This window comes from Nerophis ophidion, linkage group LG26 (genome assembly GCF_033978795.1).
Source record: "Nerophis ophidion isolate RoL-2023_Sa linkage group LG26, RoL_Noph_v1.0, whole genome shotgun sequence".
Taxonomy (NCBI): Eukaryota; Metazoa; Chordata; class Actinopteri; order Syngnathiformes; family Syngnathidae; genus Nerophis; species Nerophis ophidion.
In genome coordinates, this window is record NC_084636.1 from 14,126,422 (window position 1) to 14,150,316 (window position 23,895).

The following is a 23,895-nucleotide window of genomic DNA, read 5'->3' on the forward strand; positions in this document are numbered from 1 at the left end:
GTAAATGAGGAAGCTGTAGTGACGGAAACAAATCTGTCAACTTACATCCATGAGGTAACATTGGTTCACACCTTTTTTACCAAGGAACCCATAAATAATGAGAAAAGAAAAAAAAAAGAAGAAAAAAATGGCCTGTGCTTACCTTGTTTTAGGCCACAGGTCTCAAACCCAAGGCTTGGGGGCCCGCCCCATCATTGTATGTGGCCCGCAAAAGCCTGGGAAAAATGTGTGTTAATACAATACTTAATTTATAATTTTTACTAAATTAACAAAACATATCATAATCATAGTAGTATCGACTAGATACGCTATTGTACTTGGTATCATTACAGTGGATGTCTGGTATAGATCCACCAATGGTGTTTTATTTTCATTTTGACGCCGGTGAGCTACGCTGTGCAGTGAAGCATGTTTAGCTATTCCTCGTCCTGCAGGGATGAAACTTGTAAGAAACTTACTTAATTTGTCGCCATGGAGACAAGGATTAGTGATTTAGAATTAGCTAAAACACTGCCGACTTTGGCAGGACGGGAGTGGCTAGCTAGCTAGCCATGTTTTAAAGCACCTCTTTTTGAGGGTGTTTCAGTGTTATAACTTCACCTTTATCTTTAGTTTTTAAGCCAAAATGTGTCCGTTCTCCCTTTTCTGCCTACTACACACTGTGTCTGCTTGTAAGTACTCAGTGATTGTGTGCTGCCGAACATGCTCGTCTGCTCGTAAACCAGCAATGTCACGATATGACTACGGGTGCGCGGGGTGGTGGTGGACCAGTACTTTTCAAAGGCGGTATAGTACCGAATATGATTCATTAGTATCGCGGTACTATACTAACGTACAACCCTAGTACACCATTATATCAATACCATATATATATATATATATACATATATAGATATTTCAAATCAGATCAATTTGAATTTTGATTAATCAGAGGTTATTGCTCGCATGCATTTAATTCATTTTTAAAAAAGTGTCCTGAAGGCAGCCGTTACTGCGATGTGGCCCTCAATGAAAACGAGTTTGACGCCGTTGTTTTAGGCTGTTGGAACCATTAAAAACGCAAAAATAATAAAATATTCTTCAGAGTTCCTCGACAGGTAAACAAGGCGGGCGAAAAAGTTTAAGATTTTTTATGAAAAACGACGAGAAAAGAGAAACATACTCCAGTCCAAAGGAGCAGATCAAAGAACGCAAAAGTGTGTAGAGGTTTGTTTGATATAACGTTTATTATTTCCCATTTAAGTACCATCTTTTTTTGGACTATAACGCACACTTAAAATCCTTTCATTTTATCAAAGCTCGACAGTGCGCCTTATAACCCTGTGGGCCTAATGTAGGGAATCATTTTGGTTGTGCTTACCAACGTCGAAGGGGGCGCATTAGTGCCAAAGGCATGGGCAACTTACACATCTGTGAAGGCACCATTAATGCTGAAAGGTCCATACAGGTTTTGGAACATTTGCTGCCCTCCAAGCGCCGTCTTTTTCATGGACGCCCCAGCTTATTTCAGCAAGACAATGCCAAGCCACATTCAGCACGTGTTACAACAGCGTGGCTTCATTAAAAAAAAAAAGTGCGGGTACTTTCCTGGCCCGCCTGCAGTCCAGACCTGTCTCCCATCGAAAATGTGTGGCGCATTATGGAGCGGACTGTTGAACGACTGAAGCTCTACATAAAACAAGGATGGGAAAGAATTCCACTTTCAAAGCTTCAACAATTAGTTTCCTCAGTTCCCAAACGTTTATTGAGTGTTGTTAAAGGGGAACATTATCACCAAACCTATGCAAGCGTCAATATGTACCTTGATGTTGCAGAAAAAAGACCATGTATTTTTTTAACCGATTTCCAAACTCTAATTGGGTGAATTTTGGCAAATTAAACGCCTTTCTGTTTATCGGTCTTTTAGCGATGACGTCAGAACGTGACGTCACCGAGGTAACACACCCGCCATATTCATTTTCACATTACAAACACCGGGTCTCAGCTCTGTTATTTTCCGTTTTTTCGACTATTTTTTGGAACCTTGGAGACATCATGCCTTGTCGGTGTGTTGTCGGAGGGTGTAACAACACTAACAGGGAGGGATTCAAGTTGCACCACTGGCAAGAAATCTGCCGCCAGACCCCCATTGAATGTGCCAGAGTGTCTGCACATTTTACCGGCGATGCTAAGACAGACATGGCACAGAGATGTATGGATAACCTGCAGATGCATTTGCAACGATTAAGTCAACGAAATCACAAAGGTGAGTTTTGTTGATGTTGTTGACTTATGTGCTAATCAGACATATTGGGTCATGGCATGACTGCCAGCTAATCGATGCTAACATGCTACGCTAATCAATGCTAACATGCTATTTATGCTAGCTGTATGTACATTTGAAACTAGATACCCACATTCAATGCGAAACAAACACTTACCAATCGACGGATTTAAGTTGCTCTAGTGTCACAAGATGCGAAAGTCCTGATCGTTTGGTCCGCACATTTTACCGGCGATGCTAATAAGGCAGCCATGCTATGGGCCACTTCATTAGGTACACCCACGCTATGGCCGAACAGCGTCAATAGCTATTCGCTCAATAGCTTCAATTTCTTCTTCAATTTCGTTTTCGCTATCTGCCTCCATACTCCAACCATCTGTTTCAATACATCCGTAATCTGTTGAATCGCTTAAGCCGCTGAAATCCGAGTCTGAATCCGAGCTAATGTCGCTATATCTTGCTGTGGTAACAGCCATGTTGTTTGTATTGGCAGCACTGTATGACGTCACAGGGAAATGGATAGTGGTTTCGAAGATAGCAAAAATAAGGCACTTTAAAGCTTTATTTAGGGATATTCCGGGACCGGTAAAATTTTGAAAAAAACTTCAAAAAATACAACAAGCCACTGGGAACTGATTTCTATTGTTTTTAACCCTTTTGAAATTGTGATAATGTTCCCCTTTAAAAGAAAAGGTGATGTAACACAGTGGTGAACATGCCCTTTCCCAACTACTTTGCCACGTGCTGCAGCCATGAAATTCTAAGTTAATTATTATTATCATTATTTTTAATTTAGTTTATGAGTTTGAACATACAATATCTTGTCTTTGTAGCATATGCAACTGAATATGGGTTGAAAAGGATTTACATATCATTGTATTCCGTTTACATTTACATCTAACACAATTTCCCAACTCATATGGAAACGGGGTTTCTAAATTCAAGGAGATTTGTTTGTCATACTCGTTTACATTTGCACATATACGGTACGAAATTGGATGTGCAGGGTATGGCAAGTTTCTGTTGCATTTTCGGTTATGTCGGCGACCGCTTATGTCGAGAAACATTTCCACTGTGGATATGTTAAACCCGGGACGTGAACAAACAAGTGTGATTATAAACATGGGCCGTACTTCATTGGTACTTTGTTTGGCATGTTTGTATACGTCTCGTCTCTCTGGCCGCCCCCGTTGAGTCGGCGAGTGCGATACAGTCGGCAAATGCCAGATTTTCATGTATTTGACCCGCTTACGTAACGCGGTGATAACATTCCTGCGCACTTAAGCACCACTCCCTTTCTGAGGAAGAATGAATCACCCACGTCTCGCGTTACTCTGGCAATACCACCACCGTGAATCCATCCTTTAATTTCCCCCCCAACAAGTTGATAGCTGTTGTTTTGAGTCATTTAGGGCTGGCGTGCCAGCGTGTTTTTCTAGCCTTTTACATAAGAGAAGGCCGGCCTGATGAAGGAGCGTGCCCTCGCTTGTCACTTCCCGTCAAACTTCGGCAATCATTGCCCTTATGTGGGCCTACCGAGGATGTCGTAGTGGTTTGTGTTGTGGTTTGTGCAGCCCTTTGAGACACTAGTGATTCAGGGCTATATAAGTAAACATTGATTGATTGATTGAATAACGCCAAGCAAAGTGTCGGTTTGATGCGCCCTTCCTTCTGCTGATTGGAGTAAGCGTTGCTCTTGTTTGTCGACAAATTGGAAGTTGCTGGCAGTCTTCAAAGTACCCCAAAGCTGCCACAAATGATTGGAGGATGCGGGAAGAACTGTGGATTACCCCGCAGTTTTGAGGACCAGTCATAGACAATTTAGAGTGAAAAGCAAAAGTTACTTTCACCCGCATAAAAATCATTCTAACTTGGATTGTTTCCCTGGCTTCGAGACTCTCCTTAAAGGGGAGCATTATCACCAGACCTATGTAAGCGTCAATATATACCTTGATGGTGCAGAAAAAAGACCATATATTTTTTTAACCGATTTCCGAACTCTAAATGGGTGAATTTTGGCGAATTAAACGCCTTTCTGTTTATCGCTCTGGAGGCGATGACGTCAGAATGTGACATCGCCGAGGTAATACAGCCGCCATTTTCATTTTCAACACATTGTAAACATTGGGTCTCAGCTCTGTTATTTTCCGTTTTTTAGACTATTTTTTGGAACCTTGGAGACATCATGCCTCGTCGGTGTGTTGTCGGAGGGTGTAACAACACTAACAGGGAGGGATTCAAGTTGCACCACTGGCCCAAAGATGCGAAAGTGTCTGCCGCCAGACCCCCATTGAATGTGCCAAAGTGTCTCCACATTTTACCGGCGATGACAGACATGGCACAGAGATGTATGGATAACCTGCAGATGCATTTGCAACGATAAATTGAACAAAATCACAAAGGTGAGTTTTGTTGATGTTGACTGCCAGCTAATCGATGCTAACATGCTACGCTAATCGATGCTAACATGCTATTTACCGGCGGTGCTAAAGCAGACATGGCACAGAGATGTATGGATAACCTGCAGATGCATTTGCAACTATATTACGTTTCCTTCCACCCACATTTAATTTGAAAAAAACACTTATCAATCGACGGATTTATGTTGCTCCAGTGTCACAAGATGTGAAAGTTCTGATCGTTTGGTCCACACATTTTACCGGCGATGCTAACGCAGCTATTCGGCCATGCTATGGCTATGAATAGCGTCAATAGCTATTCGCTCAATAGCTTCAGTTTCTTCTTCAATACTTTCATACTCCAACCATCCGTTTCAATACATGCGTAATTTGTTGAATCGCTTAAGCCGCTGAAATCCGAGTCTGAATCCGAGTTAATGTCGCTATATCTTGCTGTGGTATTCGCCATTGTTTGTTTACATTGGCAGCACTGTATGACGTCACAGGGAAATGAATAGTCTCATCGCAAAAAGCGAAAATCAAGCACTTTAAAGCTTTTTTTTAGGGATATCCAGAGACCGGTAAAATTCTGAAAAAAAAATCAAAAATACAACAAGCCACTGGGAACTGATTTTTATTGTTTTTAACCCTTTTGAAATTGTGATAATGTTCCCCTTTAAGGACAGCGCAGCGAAGACACAACAAACTCCCTTCTTGTCTCTCATGGACACACACCTGTTGTTGACTTTGGACTAGCGACTGCAATACACCAAGGCCGCGGAACAGAGACACACTACCGGCTTACACACACATCCACAAAAATATACGCCACACATACACACCCCAACCCAACGCCCTCAACGCAAATCCCACAGGGGTGATGAACGGATGGTCAGCGCCTGAGAGCTACCACCATGACCTTGAACTACCTTCCCTCTGTTGCTAGATATCTCAAGATGTATGTTGTAATACAGGGGTCGGGAACCTTTTTGGCTGAGGGAGCCATGAAAGTGAAGTGAAGTGAATTATATTTATGTAGCGCTTTTTCTCTAGTGACTCAAAGCGCTTTACATAGTGAAACCCAATATCTAATTTTTACATTTAAGCCAGTGTGGGTGGCACTGGGAGCAGGTGGGTAAAGTTTCTTGCCCAAGGACACAACGGCAGTGACTAAGATGGCTGAAGCGGGGATTGAACCTGCAACCCAAAAGTTGCTGGCACGGCCGATCCACCAACCGAGCTATACCGCCCCGGTAAAGCCAAATATTTCAAAATGGATTTCCGTGAGAGCCATATAATATTTTTTAACACTGAATACAACTAAATGCGTGCATTTTTAAGACCAACATTTTATAACAACAGTATAGTAAGTCTCTTATTATTTTTAATAACATTGTCATTCTAAAGCTAAGCAATATTTAATATAATACTTCTTACTATTAATGCGACTTCTTGAACAGGTGCGATAGAAAATGGATGGTTGGATTAAAATGTATGAGAATGTTTTGTATTTTGAACGTTATTGTTAACACTGTGACTACCAGCGGAATTATTCATCGTGTTAAGCCAGTGGTTCTCAAATGGGGGTACGTGTACCCCTGGGGGTACTTAAAGGTATGCCAAGGGGTACGTGAGATTTTTTGAAAATATTCTAAAAAAAAAAAAGCAACATTTCAAAAATCCTTTATAAATATATTTATTGAATAATACTTTAACAAAATATTAATTTAAGCTCATAAACTGTGAAAAGAAATGCAAAAATGCAATATTCAGCTAGTTTTTTTTTGTGGACATGTTCCATAAATATTGATGTTAAAGATTTTTTTTTGTGAAGAAATGTTTCGAATTAAGTTCATGAATCCAGATGGATCTCTATTACAATCCCCAAAGAGGGCACTTTAAGTTGATGATTACTTCAATGTGTAGAAATCTTTATTTATAATTGAATCACTTGTTTGTTTTTCAACAAGTTTTTAGTTATTTCTATATCTTTTTTCCAAATAGTTCAAGAAAGACCACTACAAATGAGCAATATTTTGCACTATTATACATTTAATGAATCAGAAACTGATGACATAGTGCTGTATTTTACTTCTTTATCTCTTTTCGTCAACCAAAAATGCTTTGCTCTGATTAGGGGGTACTTGAATTAGAAAAAAATGTTCACAGGGGGTACATCACTGAAAAAAGGTTGAGAACCACTGTGTTAAGCAATGTCAGCTAAGATTTATCTGAGAGCCAGATGCAGTCATCAAAAGAGCCACAGGTTCCATACCCCTGTTGTAATATGTATATGTGCTTTGCTATGGAGGTTTTTTCCCACTCCAGACTGGGCCCCCTTAGAAGCCCATTCTGGATTGTATTTTTTTTAACTCATCCTTCCCCAGCGTTTACCTTTTTCCCATCTTTTACGGGGCGCGTTATGGCGACCCATCAGCGTTCTTGTTCTGTAACCCTGTACACTGTTTATCTAATCTTAAACAGTTTTGTGCTGAAAACAAAGTTTCGTTGTACTTGTGCAATGACAATAAAGACCTATCCTATCCTATTCAACCCAAACCACGGGAGTCACTGCACAAATTGCGTGAGAGGCATCAGAGCGCTCACCGAAGGCGTTCCTTTGGCTGATATGGTGGCTGACGAGGGGGCGAGAGAGGGACTGATTCGCAGGTGTTTTTCAGGCCCACCGCCAATCGGCACCTGGGCCCCGCTCGCTCAAGCTCGGCAATGCCGCAACATCCTCGACATTGCAAGTACAGATGGCCCGTGGGATGCGGGGAGGGTGTGCAACGGTGCGGCGCCGCTTCAAGGCGAGCTCCTGCACTTTGTGCTTTCTTTGGCAGCGGGTCAAGCACCGTCCTCACGGCAGACACGCGATGTATTCACACTCGGCCTACGTCTTAGGCCCGGTACCTAGCCCACGCCTTCGTACATTGACAGAATGTAGGACAATTCTTTATTTTACATTATGGGACCAGTACACTTTTTACGATTCAAAGCTTACATCCACTTGTAAAGAACATAATGTCATGGCTGTCTTAGTTTCCAATCATTTCTACAACTCTTATTGTTTTGTGATAGATTGATTGTAGCACATACTTATTGGTCTCAAAAAATATTAATGAAGTTTGGTTCTTTTATGGATTTATTATGGGTCTACTGAAAATGTGAGCAAATCTGCTGGGTCAAAAATGTTAATATTTGCTTACATGTCCCTTGGCAAGTTTCACTGCAATAAGGCGCTTTTGGTTGCCATCCACAAGCTTCTGGTTGAATTTTTGACCACTCCTCTTGACAAAATTGGTGTAATTCAGCAAAATGTGTCGGTTTTCTGATATGGACTTGTTTCTTCAGCATTGTCCACACGTTTAAGTCAGGACTTTGGGAAGGCCATTCTAAAACCTTCATTCTAGCCTAATTTAACAATTCCTTTACCACTTGTTAAGTGTGTTTGGGGTCATCGCCGTGTTGAACACCCAACTGCGCCCAAGACCCAATCTCCGGGCGGATGATTTTAGGTTGTCCTGAAGAATTTGGAGGTAATCCCCCTTTTTCATTGTCCTTTTTACTCTCTGTAAAGCAGCAGTTCCATTGGCAGCAAAACAGGCCCAGAGCATAATACTACCACCACCATGCTTGACGGTAGGAATAGTGTTCCTGGGATTTAAGGCCTCACGTATTGTGGCCAAACAGATCGATTTTTGTTTTATCTAACCCAAGAACTTTCCTCCAGAAGGTCTTCTACCATGAGTTGATTAACGTGGACCCCGACTTAAACAAGTTGAAAAACTTATTCGGGTGTTACCATTTAGTGGTCAACTGTACGGAATATGTACTGTACTGTGCAATCTACTAATAAAAGTTTCAAAATTCTCTTAATCCTTGGGACAAAAATTGAGCTGTTTGGCCCCCAATATGTAAGCAAATATTAACATTGCTGCATGTATACTTTTGACTCAGCAGATTTGGTCACATTTTCAGTAGACCCATAATAAATTCATAAAAGAACCAAACTTCATGAATGTTTTTTTGTGACCAACAAGTATGTGCTCCAGTCACTCCATCACAAAAAATAAGAGTTGTAGGAATTTTTGGACACTCAAGACAGCCATGACATGTTCTTTACAAGTGTATGTAAACTTTTGATCGGGACTGTACGCATTGTAAGGCCATGTCCACACGAACACGGAGAGTTTCAAAAACACATATTTGGGATTAAAACAATCTCCGTCTACACAAGTGTAGTTTCAAAACCATCTATGTCTACACACAAACTCATACACCTGCTGTCACGCACATTTTTTCCAATCAGAAACCTAAAAAAGGAGCCATATCTGACTTGGTGGCATTACATTTCCTTTATGTCTACTTTTATATACTTTATATGTACAATGACATGTACATTATCTTTAAAACCAGGCTGCATATGCATTTCATTGTCCCATTTACTCTCTATAATGCACCAGTTCTATTGGCAGCAAAACAGGCCCAGAGCATAATACTACTACCACCATGCTTTACGGTAGGGTTGGTGTTCTTGTTATTAAAGGCCTCATGTTTTCTCCTCTGCTGGGTATTGTGGCCAAACAGCTCAATTTTTGTTTCATCTGACATCACATGGACAAAAATAAGACCTTCTGGAGGAAGGTTCTGTGGTCAGATGAAACAGAAATTGAGCTGTTTGGCCACAATACCCAGCAATAAGTTTGGAGGAGAAAAGGTGAGGCTTCTAATCCCAGGAACACCAACCCTACCGTCAAGCATGGTGGTAGTAGTATTATGCTCTGGGCCTGTTTTGCTGCCAATGGAACTGGTGCTTTTAACGGGACAATGAAAAAGGAGGATTACCTCCAAATTCTTCAGGATAACCTAAAATCATCAACGTTGGGCGCAGTTGTGTGTTCCAACAGGACAATGACCCCAAACACACGTCAAAAGCGGTAAAGGAATGGCTAAATCAGGCCAGAATGAAGGTTTTAGGATGGCCTTCCCAAAGTCCTGACTTAAACGTGTGGACAATAATGAAGAAACAAGTCCATGTCAGAAAACCAACACATTTAGCTGAATTGCACCAATTTTGTCAAGAGGAGTGGTCAAAAATTCAACCAGAAGCTTGTGGATGGCTACAAAAAGTGCCTTATTGCAGTGAAACTTGCCAAGGGACATGTAAGCAAATATTAACATTGCTTTATGTATACTTTTGACCCAGCAGTTTTGGTCACATTTTCAGTAAACCCATAATAAATCCATAAAAGAACCAAACTTCATGAGTGTTATGTGGTGACAAGCAAATATGTGCTCCAATCACTCTATCACAAAAAAATAAGAGTTGTGGAAATTATTGGAAACTCAAGACAGCCGAGATATTATGTTCTTTACAAGTGTATGTAAACTTTTGATCGCGACTGTATATTTGAGCCATTTAATATCCTTCACATTTATCATCTTTATATATAATTTAGTTTTGCGTGCCACATTATCTGTATGTAATATTGGCTGCATATCAGATAGTTGTTTGTGTGCCATGTTGTTCCAGACCTCAGCAAACTTTACCTAGCCTGCCAAAGATGTAATAAATCCGTTAGAAGAACACAGCCTGCCGTTTTTTTAACTTGGACACACACATCTATACATCTGGCCATTAAAATCCAGTAATTTACAGGAGTTATCTCACCTTCTGAGTAGCCTCTGATTTACCAACTGTTTATAATGTAAAAATGTGTAGAACAAATATTACATTTCAACATCTCTGTCAACAAAGATTTCAACAGCCTGCGACACATAGTCATTTTGATAATAGGCTATTAAAGCTAATATAGACACTTACATCATGTGTTGCCTTCATTATAAGACTTATACAAACCCTGTTTCCATATGAGTTGGGAAATTGTGTTAGATGTAAATATAAACGGGATACAATAATTTGCAAATCATTTTCATCCCTTATTCAGTTGAATATGCTACAAAGACAAGATATTTGATGTTCAAACTCATAAACTTTTTTTTTGCAAATAATAATTAACTTAGAATTTCATGGCTGCAACACATGTCAAAGTAGTTGGGAAAGGGCATGTTCACCACTGTGTTACATCACCTTTTCTTTTAACAACACTCAATAAACGTTTGGGAACTGAGGAAACTAATTGTTGAAGCTTTAAAGTGGAATTTTTTCCCCATTCTTGTTTTATGTAGAGCTTCAGTCGTTCATTTGTCCGTGGTCTCCACTGTCGTATTTTACGCTTCATAATGCGCCACACATTTTCGAAGGGAACCCAGGTTTGGACTGCAGGCGGGCCAGGAAAGTACCCGCACACTTTTTTTACGAAGCCACGCTGTTGTAACACGTGCTGAATGTGACTTGGCATTGTCTTGCTGAAATAAGCAGGGGCGTCCATGAAAAAGACGGCGCTTAGATGGCAGCATATGTTACTCCAAAACCTGTATGTACTTTTCAGCATTAATGGTGCCTTCACAGATGTGTAAGTTACCCATGCCTTGGACACTAATGCACCCCCATACCATCACAGATGTTGGCTTTTGAACTTTGCGTCGATAACAGTCTGGATGGTTCGCTTCCCCTTTGGTCCGGATGACACAATGTGGAATTTTTTCCAAAAATAATCTGAAATGTGGACTCGTCAGACCACAGAACACTTCTCCACTTTGCATCAGTCCATCTTAGATGATCTCGGGCCCAGAGAAGCCGGCGGCGTTTCTGGATGTTGTTGATAAATGGCTTTCGCTTTGCATAATTGAGCTTTAACTTGCACTTACAGATGTAGCGACGAACTGTATTTAGTGACAGTGGTTTTCTGAAGTGTTCCTGAGCCCATGTGGTGATATCCTTTAGAGATTGATGTCGATTTTTGATACAGTGCCGTCTGAGGAATCGAAGGTCACGGTCATTCAATGTTAGTTTCCGGCCATGCCGCTTACGTGGAGGGATTTCTCCAAATTCTCTGAACCTTTTGATGATACTATGGACCGTAGATGTTGAAATCCCTAAATGTCTTGCAATTGCACTTTGAGAAACGTTGTTCTTAAACTGTTTGACTATTTGCTCACGCAGTTGTGTATAAAGGGGTGTACCTCGCCCCATCCTTTCTTGTGAAAGCTGTTTTTATACCCAATCATAGCACCCACCTGTTCCCAATTAGCCTGCACACCTGTGGGATGTTCTAAATAAGTGTTTGATGAGCATTCCTCAACTTTATCAGTATGTATTGCCACCTTTCTCAACTTCTTTGTCACGTGTTGCTGGCATCAAATACTAAAGTTAATGACTATTTGCAACAAAAAAATGTTTATCAGTTTGACATCAAATATGTTGTCTCTGTATTGCATTCAACTGAATATGGGTTGAAAATGATTTGCAAATCATTGTATTCCGTTTATATTTACATCCAACACAATTTCCCAACTCAGATGGAAACGGGGTTTGTATATGGCTTATAATTTTTTGTGGCTCCAGAAAGATTTGTTTTTTGTATTTTTGGTCCAATATGGCTCTTTCAACATTTTGGGTTGCCGACCCCTGTTCTGATTACTAAAAAAATTAAGTAACGACTTTACTTTCTATGTGCTGAGTCATCACTGAATGTACGATGAAAGGTAGGAAGCAGCGCAATTAAAATGACAGCTCAATTATATCGACTCATTTCCTTTTGTTAATATTCGCATGCAATTTCTCGCAAACCCTACGTCTATTTTAGGATACTCGGTCGGCTGTGAACGCCTTGCCGGTTTTAGCTGAGATAAGACCCCCATCCGAGTGGGCAAAGCGCCCAATAGCTTGTGCCCGGAACGTTTACCTTCCAGCCGCTTTACATTCCTGGAGACAGCGACTCAAAACAAAGACTTGCAGGGTTGGATTGGATATCCTCTACAAGGGAAGGAAAAGGGACAAATAGCAGAAGATTAGGAGCTGATAAATCCGAGCTGCCGGCCAAGGCTGACATTGATGTGTTCCTGTGGCGTACGGAGCCTGCCAAGTAACAATCAGGCAGTACAAGTATTTAAGCAGGTCACTAAACTCGTACGCTATCTTCCCTTTACATCGCATACAGAGCTGCAGTCCGTTTCTAGGCCGTGTCATTGATGTGGAGACTTTTATTAGTAGATTGCACAGTTCAGTACATATTCTGTACAAATGAGCACTAAATGGTAACACCCGGATACGTTTTTCAACTTGTTTAAGTCGGGGTCCAAGTTAATCAATTCATGTATCCATGCATGTTTTAGATCAGGGGTCTCAAGAGACACTATTTTGCAGCCCGTACCTTGATGTGAAAATTTAATGTTGGTGTGGCCCGCGAGTTTTATATGAATGGCACTTAGCAGCGTCATACTTTTTCCGGGAGACTCACAATTTTCAGTGCCCCTCCAGGGAGAATCATTCTCTCGAATTTCACCCAATCAACAATATTACGGGGACTCCGTGGAGACACTGCCTTTAACATCCTCTACAACCTGTACAAACAGCGTGCCAGCCCAGCAACATGATGTGTTTGGCTTCTGTAGGCGCAGTAAGCGACTGCAAGACATAGTTGATCAACAGCCACACAGGTCACACTGAGGGTGGCCGTATAAACAACTTTCACAGTTACAAATATGTGCCACACTGTGAACCCACACCAAACAAGAATGACAAACACATTTTGGAGAACATCCGCACCGTAACAATCAATTAATCAATCAATGTTTATTTATATAGCCCTAAATCACAAATGTCTCAAAGGACTGTACAAACCACTACGACTACGACCCGCATAAGGGCAAGGAAAACTCACACCCAGTGGGCAAGGAGAACTCACACCCAGTGGGACGCCAGTGACAATGATGACTATGAGAACCTTGGAGAAGACCTCATATGTGGGCACCCCCACCCCCCCACCCCACCCCCCGAAAGCAATGGATGTCGAGCGGGTCTAACATGATACTGTGAAAGTTCAATCCATAGTGGCTCCAACACAGCCGCAAGAGTTCAGTTTAAAGCGGATCCAAGACAGCAGCGAGAGTCCCGTCCACAGGAAACCCTCCCAAGCGGAGTCGGATCAGCATCGTAGAGATGTCCCCAACCGATACACAGGCGAGCGGTCCATCCTGGGTCCCGACGAGCGGTCCATCCTGGGTCCCGACTCTGGACAGCCAGTACTTCGTCCATGGCCATCGGACCGGACCCCCTCCACAAGGGGGAAGGGGAGGACAGAGGAGAAAATAGAAAAGAAGCGGCAGATCAACTGGTCTAAAAAGGAGGTCTATTTAAAGGCTAGAGTATACAAATTAGTTTTAAGGTGAGACTTAAATGCTTCTACTGAGGTAGCATCTCGAACTGTTACCGGGAGGGCATTCCAGAGTACTGGAGCCCGAACGGAAAACGCTCTATAGCCCGCAGACTTTTTTGGGCTTTAGGAATCACTAATAAGCCGGAGTCCTCTAAACGCTGATTTCTTGCAACAAAACAAATACCCAGAATCCAATGCAGCCCTAACTCTTCCGGGCTACAATATACACCTCCGCCGCCCCTTGTTGTAGCCCGGAAAAGTTCGGGCTGCATCGGATTCTGGGTATTTGTTCTGTTGTGTTTATGTAGTGTCACGGTGAGAATGTTCTCCCAAAATTTGTTTGTCAATCTTGTTTGGTGTGACCTGTATGGCTGTTGACCAAGTATGTCTTGCAGTCACTTCCGTGGGACTGCAGAAGTCTCATACAACATGTGACTGGGCCGGCACACTGTTCGTGAGGTGGAAAAAGCGGACGAGACGGCAGTTTGTAGAGGACGCTATAGGCAGCACCGTCCCGGCACGCCCTTAATATTGATGTCCGGGGGATGACCGGGAGAATGATTGCCCCATGAGATTGTCGGGAGGGGCATTGATATTCGGTTGTTTCCCGGAAAGATCGCGAGAGTTGGCAAGTATGTTGCTAGGGCGGGAAAGCCATTCAAAGAAGGTGAATTCATTTAAAAGCATGTTAAAATATTTTCTTGCGGCCCAGCCTCACCCACTTTCTGCATCCAGTGGCCCCCAAGTAAATTGAGTTTGAGACCCCTGTTTCAGACCTTTATCCCCAACTATTGAATATACTGCACAGGGATGTCTAACATTTGTGCTCATTTCACATTACTGTATGTAACCCACACTTGAATAAGCTTTGAAGTAATGGTGTAGTGGCAAAAATCATGCTTCTACTTTAAAAGTCCTATATTATAATATTTTTCACTTCTTTGAAATCCGTGCCAGAGCTCCTGTAATACAGTGGATCTCAAATGGGGGTACCAGTACCCCTGGGGGTACTTGAAGGTATGCCAAGGGGTACGTGAGATGTTTTGAAAATATTCTAAAAATATTCAAAAACTCTTTATAAATATATTTATTGAATAATACTTCAACAAAATATGAATGTAAGTTCATAAACTGTGAAAAAATGCAACAATGCAATATTAATTTTTGTGGACATGTTCCATAAATATTGATGTTAAAGATTTCCTTTTTTGTGAAGAAACGTTTAGAATTAAATTCATGAATCCAGGTGGATCTCTATTACAATCCCCAAAGAGGGCACTTAAAGTTGATTACTTCTATGTGTAATAAATGATAAATGATAAAATGGGTTATACTTGTATAGCGCTTTTCTACCTTCAAGGTACTCAAAGCGCTTTGACACTACTTCCACATTTACCCATTCACACACACATTCACACACTGATGGAGGGAGCCGCCATGCAAGGCGTTAACCAGCACCCATCAGGAGCAAGGGTGAAGTGTCTTGCTCAGGACACAACAGACGTGACGAGGTTGGTACGAGGTGGGGCTTGAACCAGGGACCCTCGGGTTGCCCACTGTGCCACGCCGTCCTTCTGTGTAGAAATCGTTGTTTTTATAATTGAATCACTTGTGTATTTTTCAACAAGTTTTTAGTTATTTTTATATCTTTTTTTCCAAATAGTTCAAGAAAGACCACTACAAATGAGCAATATTTTGCATTGTTATACAATTTAATAAATCAGAAACTGATGAAATAGTGCTGTATTTTACTTCTTTATCTCTTTTTTCAACCAAAAATGCTTTGCTCTGATTAGGGGGTACTTGAATCAAAAAAATGTTCACGGGGTACATCACTGAAAAAATGTTGCATACTCAGCATGTCTAGTTGTATAATGACGTTTCAAATTCTATCCCTTGTGCACCGCAACTTTCTCTGTGCAAATAAGACTCGTCGGGTTGTTGAGCCCCTGTGCTCAACAAAGAAATATTGCATCTCCCACTTTTCCTGCAATTGTCTTTGCTCATCACTAACCTTTCTCTTCACTGCAGGCTTTGAAAAAGACACGTTTGGAGTTGTGGAATATATTTGTATTTAGCCTACACACGGAGAATAATGTTATTTCCGCAATGTGTGTCGTTCCGCTTTTCCTCCCTACAGCAACCTGGCGGTCGGTGAATAATAGTCGGGAAAGTACCGGGATAGCGAGCGCAAAAAAAGTGATGGCTCCCAGAGTTTTATTTATGTTTTGTTCATCGTGTGAGGCAATGCGCATTAAACAATAAACAAAAACAAATAACGGTTTGAATTGATCCAGGTTATCGGGGATTGTTATTACTGACGGACAGGTGTTGCGGTGTGACTGCAGCCAGGCACGTATGAAAACCCTCGTCTCCATGGCAACGTCTCTGTCGCTTTCACTCATTGGCTGCTTTTCCACTAATGCAGGGGTAGGCAACCCAGAACGTTGAAAGCGCCATTCATATAAAACTTGCGAACCACACTAACATTAAACTTTCATATTATGTTGGGGGCCGCGTGACACCATTGCTTTAAAGCAGGGGTGTCCAAACTTTTTCCACTGAGGGCCGCAAATGGAAAAATGAAAGCGTGCGGGGGCCATTTTGATATTTTGTCATTTTCAAACCAGAACAAAATTAATGGATTTTTTATTTTACCTTTAAGGGTCCCGGGGACCATGAAGGGTCTCAGTCATTAAAATGTTAAAAATAAGTCAAATTATTATTTTTAGTTTTATTTTTATTTTTATTTAACCCTTACAATAAATCTCTATATCAACTTCAAGTTGATATAAAGTAATACGAAAAAAGGTTTTATGGCTTTTCTGTCAAAAATTACTTCTTTTTTTTTTCTTCATAGTAAAACTGAAATATGCAGTATTTATTAAATAAAGCCCTAAAAGATCAATAATGCAGGACACCATTGATTAATTACTTTATATTTTTTGAGTATTAACAGTGAAAAGATAAATGAAATACCAATAAATATATTTGGGATCCAAAGGGTGCCCCACTCATAAAATGATACATTTTTATTAGGTTTTTCTCTTACTTTCAACACATAAGTTACAGAATCAAAATCTATCGATTTAACGTTTGAACTATTATTTTGTTTGTTTTATGCTAATTTGTCAAAGAACACTTTGATGTTTTTATATGGCAACCACACAATATATGCAATATTTACAACACAACATTTTTTTCAGTGAAATACTTTAAGTAATTGGAGCCTTGAAAATGATTAATTATAACATAGATTTTCGTGTCTTTTTTTTTTTTTTTGGAGCAATGGCAAAAAATGAAAAATAAAGACAGACAAAAGAAAAAAACAGCCTGCATGGCAGCTTTGTGTCAACATTTCAACTTTTTCTCGTTAGATTTCACCTCATTTCCCCTTTTTAAGTGTTCTTTTTTTATTTTTGCAATAGCATTTCCAGAATGTGTGGCGGGCCGGTAAACAATTAGTTGCAGGCCGCAAATGGCCCCCGGGCTGCCCTTTGGACACCCCTGCTTTAAAGGAACTTATTGCGTTGTTATCACGTTAACTTTGACAGCCTAAGTTAGAAAACAAGAATCCTATGTTTGTTAAAAAATGTCTCACCCGCCATGAACCTCAGCGCACGTCACTGCTGAGGAGATATTTTCCCATACATGTGTGAAGCATGTTCATGCACAAAGCTTCTTTTGTGCCTCTCTGGCAGCAGTACTGTTGGAGTCAACAATGTTCCAGTTGGTTCCGAGCCATGCTGACACAGTATTTATATGCTCTATAACACAGCTGAGCGTCGTTTTAACTGCCGCATTCCTGCAGGTGCCGGTCCGCATATTCCGCAAAGCTGCCCCCTAAACCCGCTCCATCGCAGTCACTCCAAAGCTGCCGTTTTGAATTTATTTCAGCTTCTTTCCCGAGGTGCGTCTTAAAATTGTGTTTTTTTCTCTCTCTGCGAATAAAGGACCCCTTGTCCTCACGCTCCCATCTTATTAGTTGCTCTCCACACGCCCAGCTGGAGCGTTCAAAACTCAAAGCCAATGTAAATGTTTTTGCATGTGTGAGCTTTTTTTTCTGGGGGGGGGCCAATTTGCAGAAAAACATGCCCAGGTGATACTTAAGTTTACAATTCCATACTTCTTGTTTTCGGGATTAGTTTTCGACGTGATTATGTTGTTGTTTTGCTGCATTTGTTGGTGTCTGTGTTTCTGTTTTTTGATGCTCTACCTCAGTGGTTCTCAAATGGGGGTACTTGAAGGTATACCAAGGGGTACGTGAGATTTGTTTTTAAATCTTCTAAAAATAGCCACAATTCAAAAATCCTTTATAAATATTGTGAACGGCTTCCTGCCGCTTTCGTGCGGGTTGCATGGACCATTGAGGAAGGACATCGCTGAGCAGGTTTGACTATTGTTTATTTTTCAATAAAGCTTTTGTCTTTTGCTCGGATCGCTTTTCAGCGCCTCCGATCCTGCTCGCTCCCCTCTCGCCTTCAGTCGTCGTGTTCGGCTCGCTCTCGGTGCTTTGCGCTCGTCTGCTTCTGCGGCTGGTTCTCCTACTCCTTCTGCCCCGATGGCTCCTCCTTCTCCCCTTTTATACAGCAGGAGGAAATGCACAGATTGAGAACCAGGTGTGTGTGCGTCACGCACCTGGTTCTGATTGCTGCAACGTCGCTCCAGGCACGCCCCGCCTCTCCGTTCCGCTGCAGACTCCCCCTCCTGGCCTCCATCTTGAGTAGGACCACGGCTTGCCCTACCCCACCGTCGGCTCCGTCTCTCTACAAATATATTTATTGAATAATACTTCGACAAAATAATAATGTAAGTTCATAAACTGTGAAAAAAAAATACAAAAATGCAATATTCAGTGTTGACAGCTAGATTTTTTGTGGACATGTTCCATAAATATTGATATTAAAGATTTCTTTTTTTGTGAAGAAATGTTTAGAATTAATTTCTATTACAATCTCCAAAGAGGGCACTTTAAGTTGATGATTACTTCTATGTGTAGAAATCTTTATTTTTTATAATTGAAACACTTGTTTATTTTTCAGCAAGTTTTTAGTTATTTTTATATCTTTTTTTCCAAATAGTTCAAGAAAGACCACTACAAATAAGCAATATTTTTGTACTGTTATACAATTTAATGAATCAGAAACTGATGACATAGTGCTGTATTTTACTTCTTTATCTATTTTTTTCCAACCAAAAATGCTTTGCACTGATTAGGGGGTACTTGAATTAAAAAACATGTTCACAGGGGGTACATCACTGAAAAAAGGTTGGGAACCACTGCTCTACCTTACTTTTTAGGTTTAGAGTAAAAAATAAATATAATATTTAAATATATCCAATATTTTTTTTTTAAATAATAACAAAAGTAATCTTTGGCAAATGTATATTTTGTCAGGGTAAAAAAATTTGTAATAACATAATAAATGTACAAAAATAATGTGTAAAAAACCCCGGATCATGCGTTGTAATATCTAATATGGATCTAAAATTGTAAAAGGGTTGTACTTGTAGAGCGCTTTTCTACCTTTTTTAAGGTACTCAAAGCGCTTTGATACTATTTCCACATCCACCCATTCACACACAAACTGATGGTGGGAGCTGCCCTAACCAGGACCCATCAGGAGCAAGGTTGAAGTGTCTTGCTCAAGGACACAACGGACATGACGAGGATGGTAGAAGGTGGGGATTGAACCAGGAACCCTCAGATTGCTGGCACGGCCACTCTCCCAACTTGGCCACGCCGTCCCCATCTAATAAAATTGCACCGCAGTTTAGATTTAACCTTTGACATTTTGAGACAGTTAGGCTCCAATTAAGTTACATTTTGAGTTAGAATGTGCAATTTTAGTTTAATTAACACAATAAATGTGAGGAAAGAAAACATCTAAACTAATAACCTGTATGTAGCAAAATATTTTTTTACCACTGTGTTACATGGCCTTTCCTTTTAACAACACCCAGTAAACGTTTGGGAACTGAAGAGACCAATTTTTGAAGCTTTTCAGGTGGAATTATTTCCCATTCTTATTTGATGTACAGCTTAAGTGGTTCAACAGTCCGGGGTCTCTTTTGTGGTATTTTACACTTCATAATGCACCAAACATTTTCAATGAGAGACATGTCTGGACTACAGTCTAGTACCCACACTCTTAATATGCAAAACGCTGCTGTAAAATGTGGCTTGGCATTGTCTTGCTGAAATAAGCAGGGGCGTCCATGATAACGTTGCTTGGATGCTCCAAAACCTGCATGTACCTTTCAGCATTAATGGTGCCTTCAGAGATGTGCAAGTTACCCATGCATTGGGCACTAATACACCCTCATACCATCACAGATGCTGGCTTTTGAACTTTGCACCTAGAACAGTCCGGATGTTTCTTTTTTCTCTTTGGTCCGTAGGACACAACGTCCACAGTTTCCCAAAAAACATTTGAAATGTGGACTCCTCAGACCACAGAACACTTTTAGACTTTGCATCAGTCCATCTTAGATGACCTTGGGCCCAGCGAAGCCAGCAACGTTTGTGGATGTTGTTGATAAATGGCTTTGGCTTTGTATAGTAGAGTTTTAACTTGCACTTACAGATGTAGCGACCAACTGTAGTTACTGACAGTGGTTTTCTGAAGTGCTCCTGAGTCCATGTGGTGATATCCCTTTACACACTGATGTCGCTTTTTGATGCAGTACCGTCTGAGGGATCGAAAGTCCGTAATATCGCTTACGTGAAGTGATTTCTCCAGATTCTCTGAACCTTTTGATGATATTACGGACCGTAGATGGTGAAATCCCTAAATTCCTTGCAACAGCTTGTTGAGAAATGTCATTCTTAAACTGTTCGACAATTTGTTCACACATTTGTTCACAAAGTGGTGACCCTCGCCCCATCCATGTTTGTGAATGACTGAGCATTTCGTGGAAGCTGTTTTTTTTACCCAGTCATGGCACCCACCTGTTCCCAATTAGCCTGTTCACCTGTGGGATGTTCCAAAGAAGTGTTTGATGAGCATACTCAGTCTTTTTTGCCACTTGTGCCAGCTTTTTTCAAACATGTTGCAGGCATCCAAATTCCAAATGAGCTAAAATTTGCAAAAAATAACAAAGTTTCTCAGCTCGAACTTCAAGTATCTTGTCTTTGCAGTCTAGTCAATTGAATATAAGTTGAAAGGGATTTGCTAATCATTGTATTCTGTTTTTATTTACCATTTACATAACGGGCCAACTTCACTGGTTTTGGGTTTTGTAATTATTTAATGGACCATTTAATAAGTTATTTCACACTTTAATTATTGTATTCTAATTTTAGTTCCCTTATTTGTTTTATAAATCTAACTTGTTAAGCATCTTTACAATCTTTTCTCTTGTTTTGTCTCTGTCAGGGTGTGCCCAGGCGGAGGAGCTGACCACAGAGAGAGTCCATTCCACGGTGGAGGACATGTTCCAGACCCTCCGCTGGCTGAGTCACGCCAGAGACCACCTCAAACAGCTGCGACGCGTCTACACAGCCAGCGATGGCGTCCACCAGGTATGCCACACCTACCGAGGTCTGACGGGAACCAAGGAAACTTCTGTAAATAAATAGACGCTTTTAACTTCCAAATAAGGTCGCTTTTGGTGTCCAAAGTCTAACCTGGGGGCCATTTTCAGCCAGCCTGTGTTTTTTGTTAGCCCACTGGTATTCTAGAAGTAAAATTAAACACATCCCGCATCCATGCTTGAACAATATTGAGACCTCCGAATTAGTGCTGCAAGGGGTTCTGGGTATTTGTTCTGTTTATGTTGGGTTACAGTGCGGATGGTCTCCCAAAATGTGTTTGTCATTCTTGTTCGTTGTGGGTTCACAGTTTGGCGCATATTTGTAACAGTGTTAAATTGTTTATACGGCCACCCTCATTGTGACCTGTATGGCTGTTGACCAAGTATGCTTGCATTCACTTATGTGTGTCTGTTAAAGCCACATATATTATGTGATTGGACCGACATGTATGGAGGAAAAGTGGACCTGACGAAAGGTTGTCGAGGACGCTAAAGGCAGTGCCTTTAAAGGCCTACTGAAACCCACTACTACCGACCACGCAGTCTGATAGTTTATATATCAATGATGAAATATTAACATTGCAACACATGCCAATACAGCCGGTTTAGTTTACTAAATTGCAATTTTAAATTTCCCACGGAGTTTCCTTTTGAAAACGTCTTGGAATGATGACGCGTATGATGACGCGTGTTTGTGACGTTATTGGTTTGAGGGGACATATTAGCTCAGCACCACACACACGGATAAAAGTCGTCTCTTTTCATCGCGTAATTACACAGTAATTTGGACATCTGTGTTGCTGAATCTTTTGCAATTTGTTCAATTAATAATGGAGACACCAAAGTAGAAAGATGGAGGTGGGAAGCTTTTAGCCTTTAGCCACACAAACACACAGTGTTTCCTTGTTTAAAATTCCCGAAGGTGAAGCTTTACAATGGATCAGAGCGGTCAAGCGAACATGGATCCCTACATGTCAACCGGCAGTTTTTGGTGAGAAAATGTTGGTAATAAGTCGCCTCTTACCGGATATCAGCGGAACTTCTGTCCTGCTGCAGCTTTGTGACTTCCCTCAACACACCCGTCAACACGCCCGTGGCCACACCCCTCCGACTATCAGGTACTATTTAACTCACTAAAACACTAGCAATACAATAGGCAGATAAGGGATTTCCCAGAAATATCCTAGTAAATGTGTCTAAAAACTGAATCGCTCCCACTGCAATCGCCTTTTATTTAAAACTTTTTTTAAAAATGTTTTTCCTAGTCCTTCTCTCTAAATTTCCTCATCCACGAATCTTTCATCCTCGCTCAAATTAATGGGGAAATTGTCGCTCTCTCGGTCCGAATAGCTCTCCCTGCTGGAGGCTCACATTGTAAACAATGTGAGAATGTGAGGAGCCCTACAACCCGTAACGTCACGCGCACATCGTCTGCTACTTCCGGTGAAGGCAAGGCTTTTTTATTAGCGACCAAAAGTTGCAAACTTTATCGTCGATGTTTTCTACTAAATCCTTTCAGCAAAAATATGGCAATATCGCGAAATGATCAAGTATGTTGTTTACTATTCTTTATTTTAAATTGCCTTTTTAATGTCTATTCTTAGAGTTGGATTTTTTTAAATAAATTTTATCAAATAAATCTATCAAATAAATTTCCCCCAAAAATGTGACTTATACTCTAGTGCGACTTATATATGTTTTTTTCCCTTCTTTATAATGCGTTTTAGGCCTGTGCGATTTATTCTCCGGAGCGATTTATAATCCGAATAATACGGTACCAGGCACGTTCTCAGTTGGTTATTTATGCGTCATATAAGATACAATTATTCAGCCTGTTGTTCACTATTCTTTGTTTATTTTAAATTGCCTTTCAGATGTCTATTGTTGGTGTTGGATTTTATCAAATAAATTTCCCCCAAAAATGCGACTTATACTCCAGTGCGACTTATATATGTTTTTTTTCCTTCTTTATTGTGCATTTTCGGCCAGTGAGTGTGACTATGGTGGATTGTTGTGATTGTTGTGCTAAGAGAAAATAACTGTAGCCGTTTTTTAGCGAGTTAGCTAAGTATGTATGTTAACAGAAACTAAAAAAAGCCAACCGTATCGGAACTCCAACTATTAGGCTAACAGAAGCTAACTTTTTCTAGGCATTTGCAAGTGCACTGTATGTAACAAAGTACATGTTATATCCTTAAACCGGTTTATTTGTCAGGCTGGTCCCTGACAGTTTGGTCTATGTCTTAGTTTTTCCTCTGCATTTGTCTCTGTGTCCTTTCTTTAGTTCCTGTCAGCACTCTTATTTTGGTTCTGTTTCCTGTTTGTTTGCCTGAGTGCTGTGTCCCCTCAGCTGTGGCTGATTGGCACTTGGCCACACCTGGTGTCAATCAGCCAGCCACTATTTTAGACCTGT

General features: G+C 40.8%; 1 protein-coding gene across 1 annotated transcript in view; it reads left to right on the plus strand.

The window, feature by feature from the left end:
* The window catches only part of scfd2 (sec1 family domain containing 2), a 353,994-nt gene that overhangs the window by 296,347 nt on the left and 33,752 nt on the right, over positions 1–23,895 (plus strand). The window contains exon 7 of the mRNA XM_061888960.1: positions 21,326–21,471. Coding sequence (XP_061744944.1) covers positions 21,326–21,471 — 146 coding nt within the window. The remainder of the gene's footprint in view (positions 1–21,325; positions 21,472–23,895) is intronic.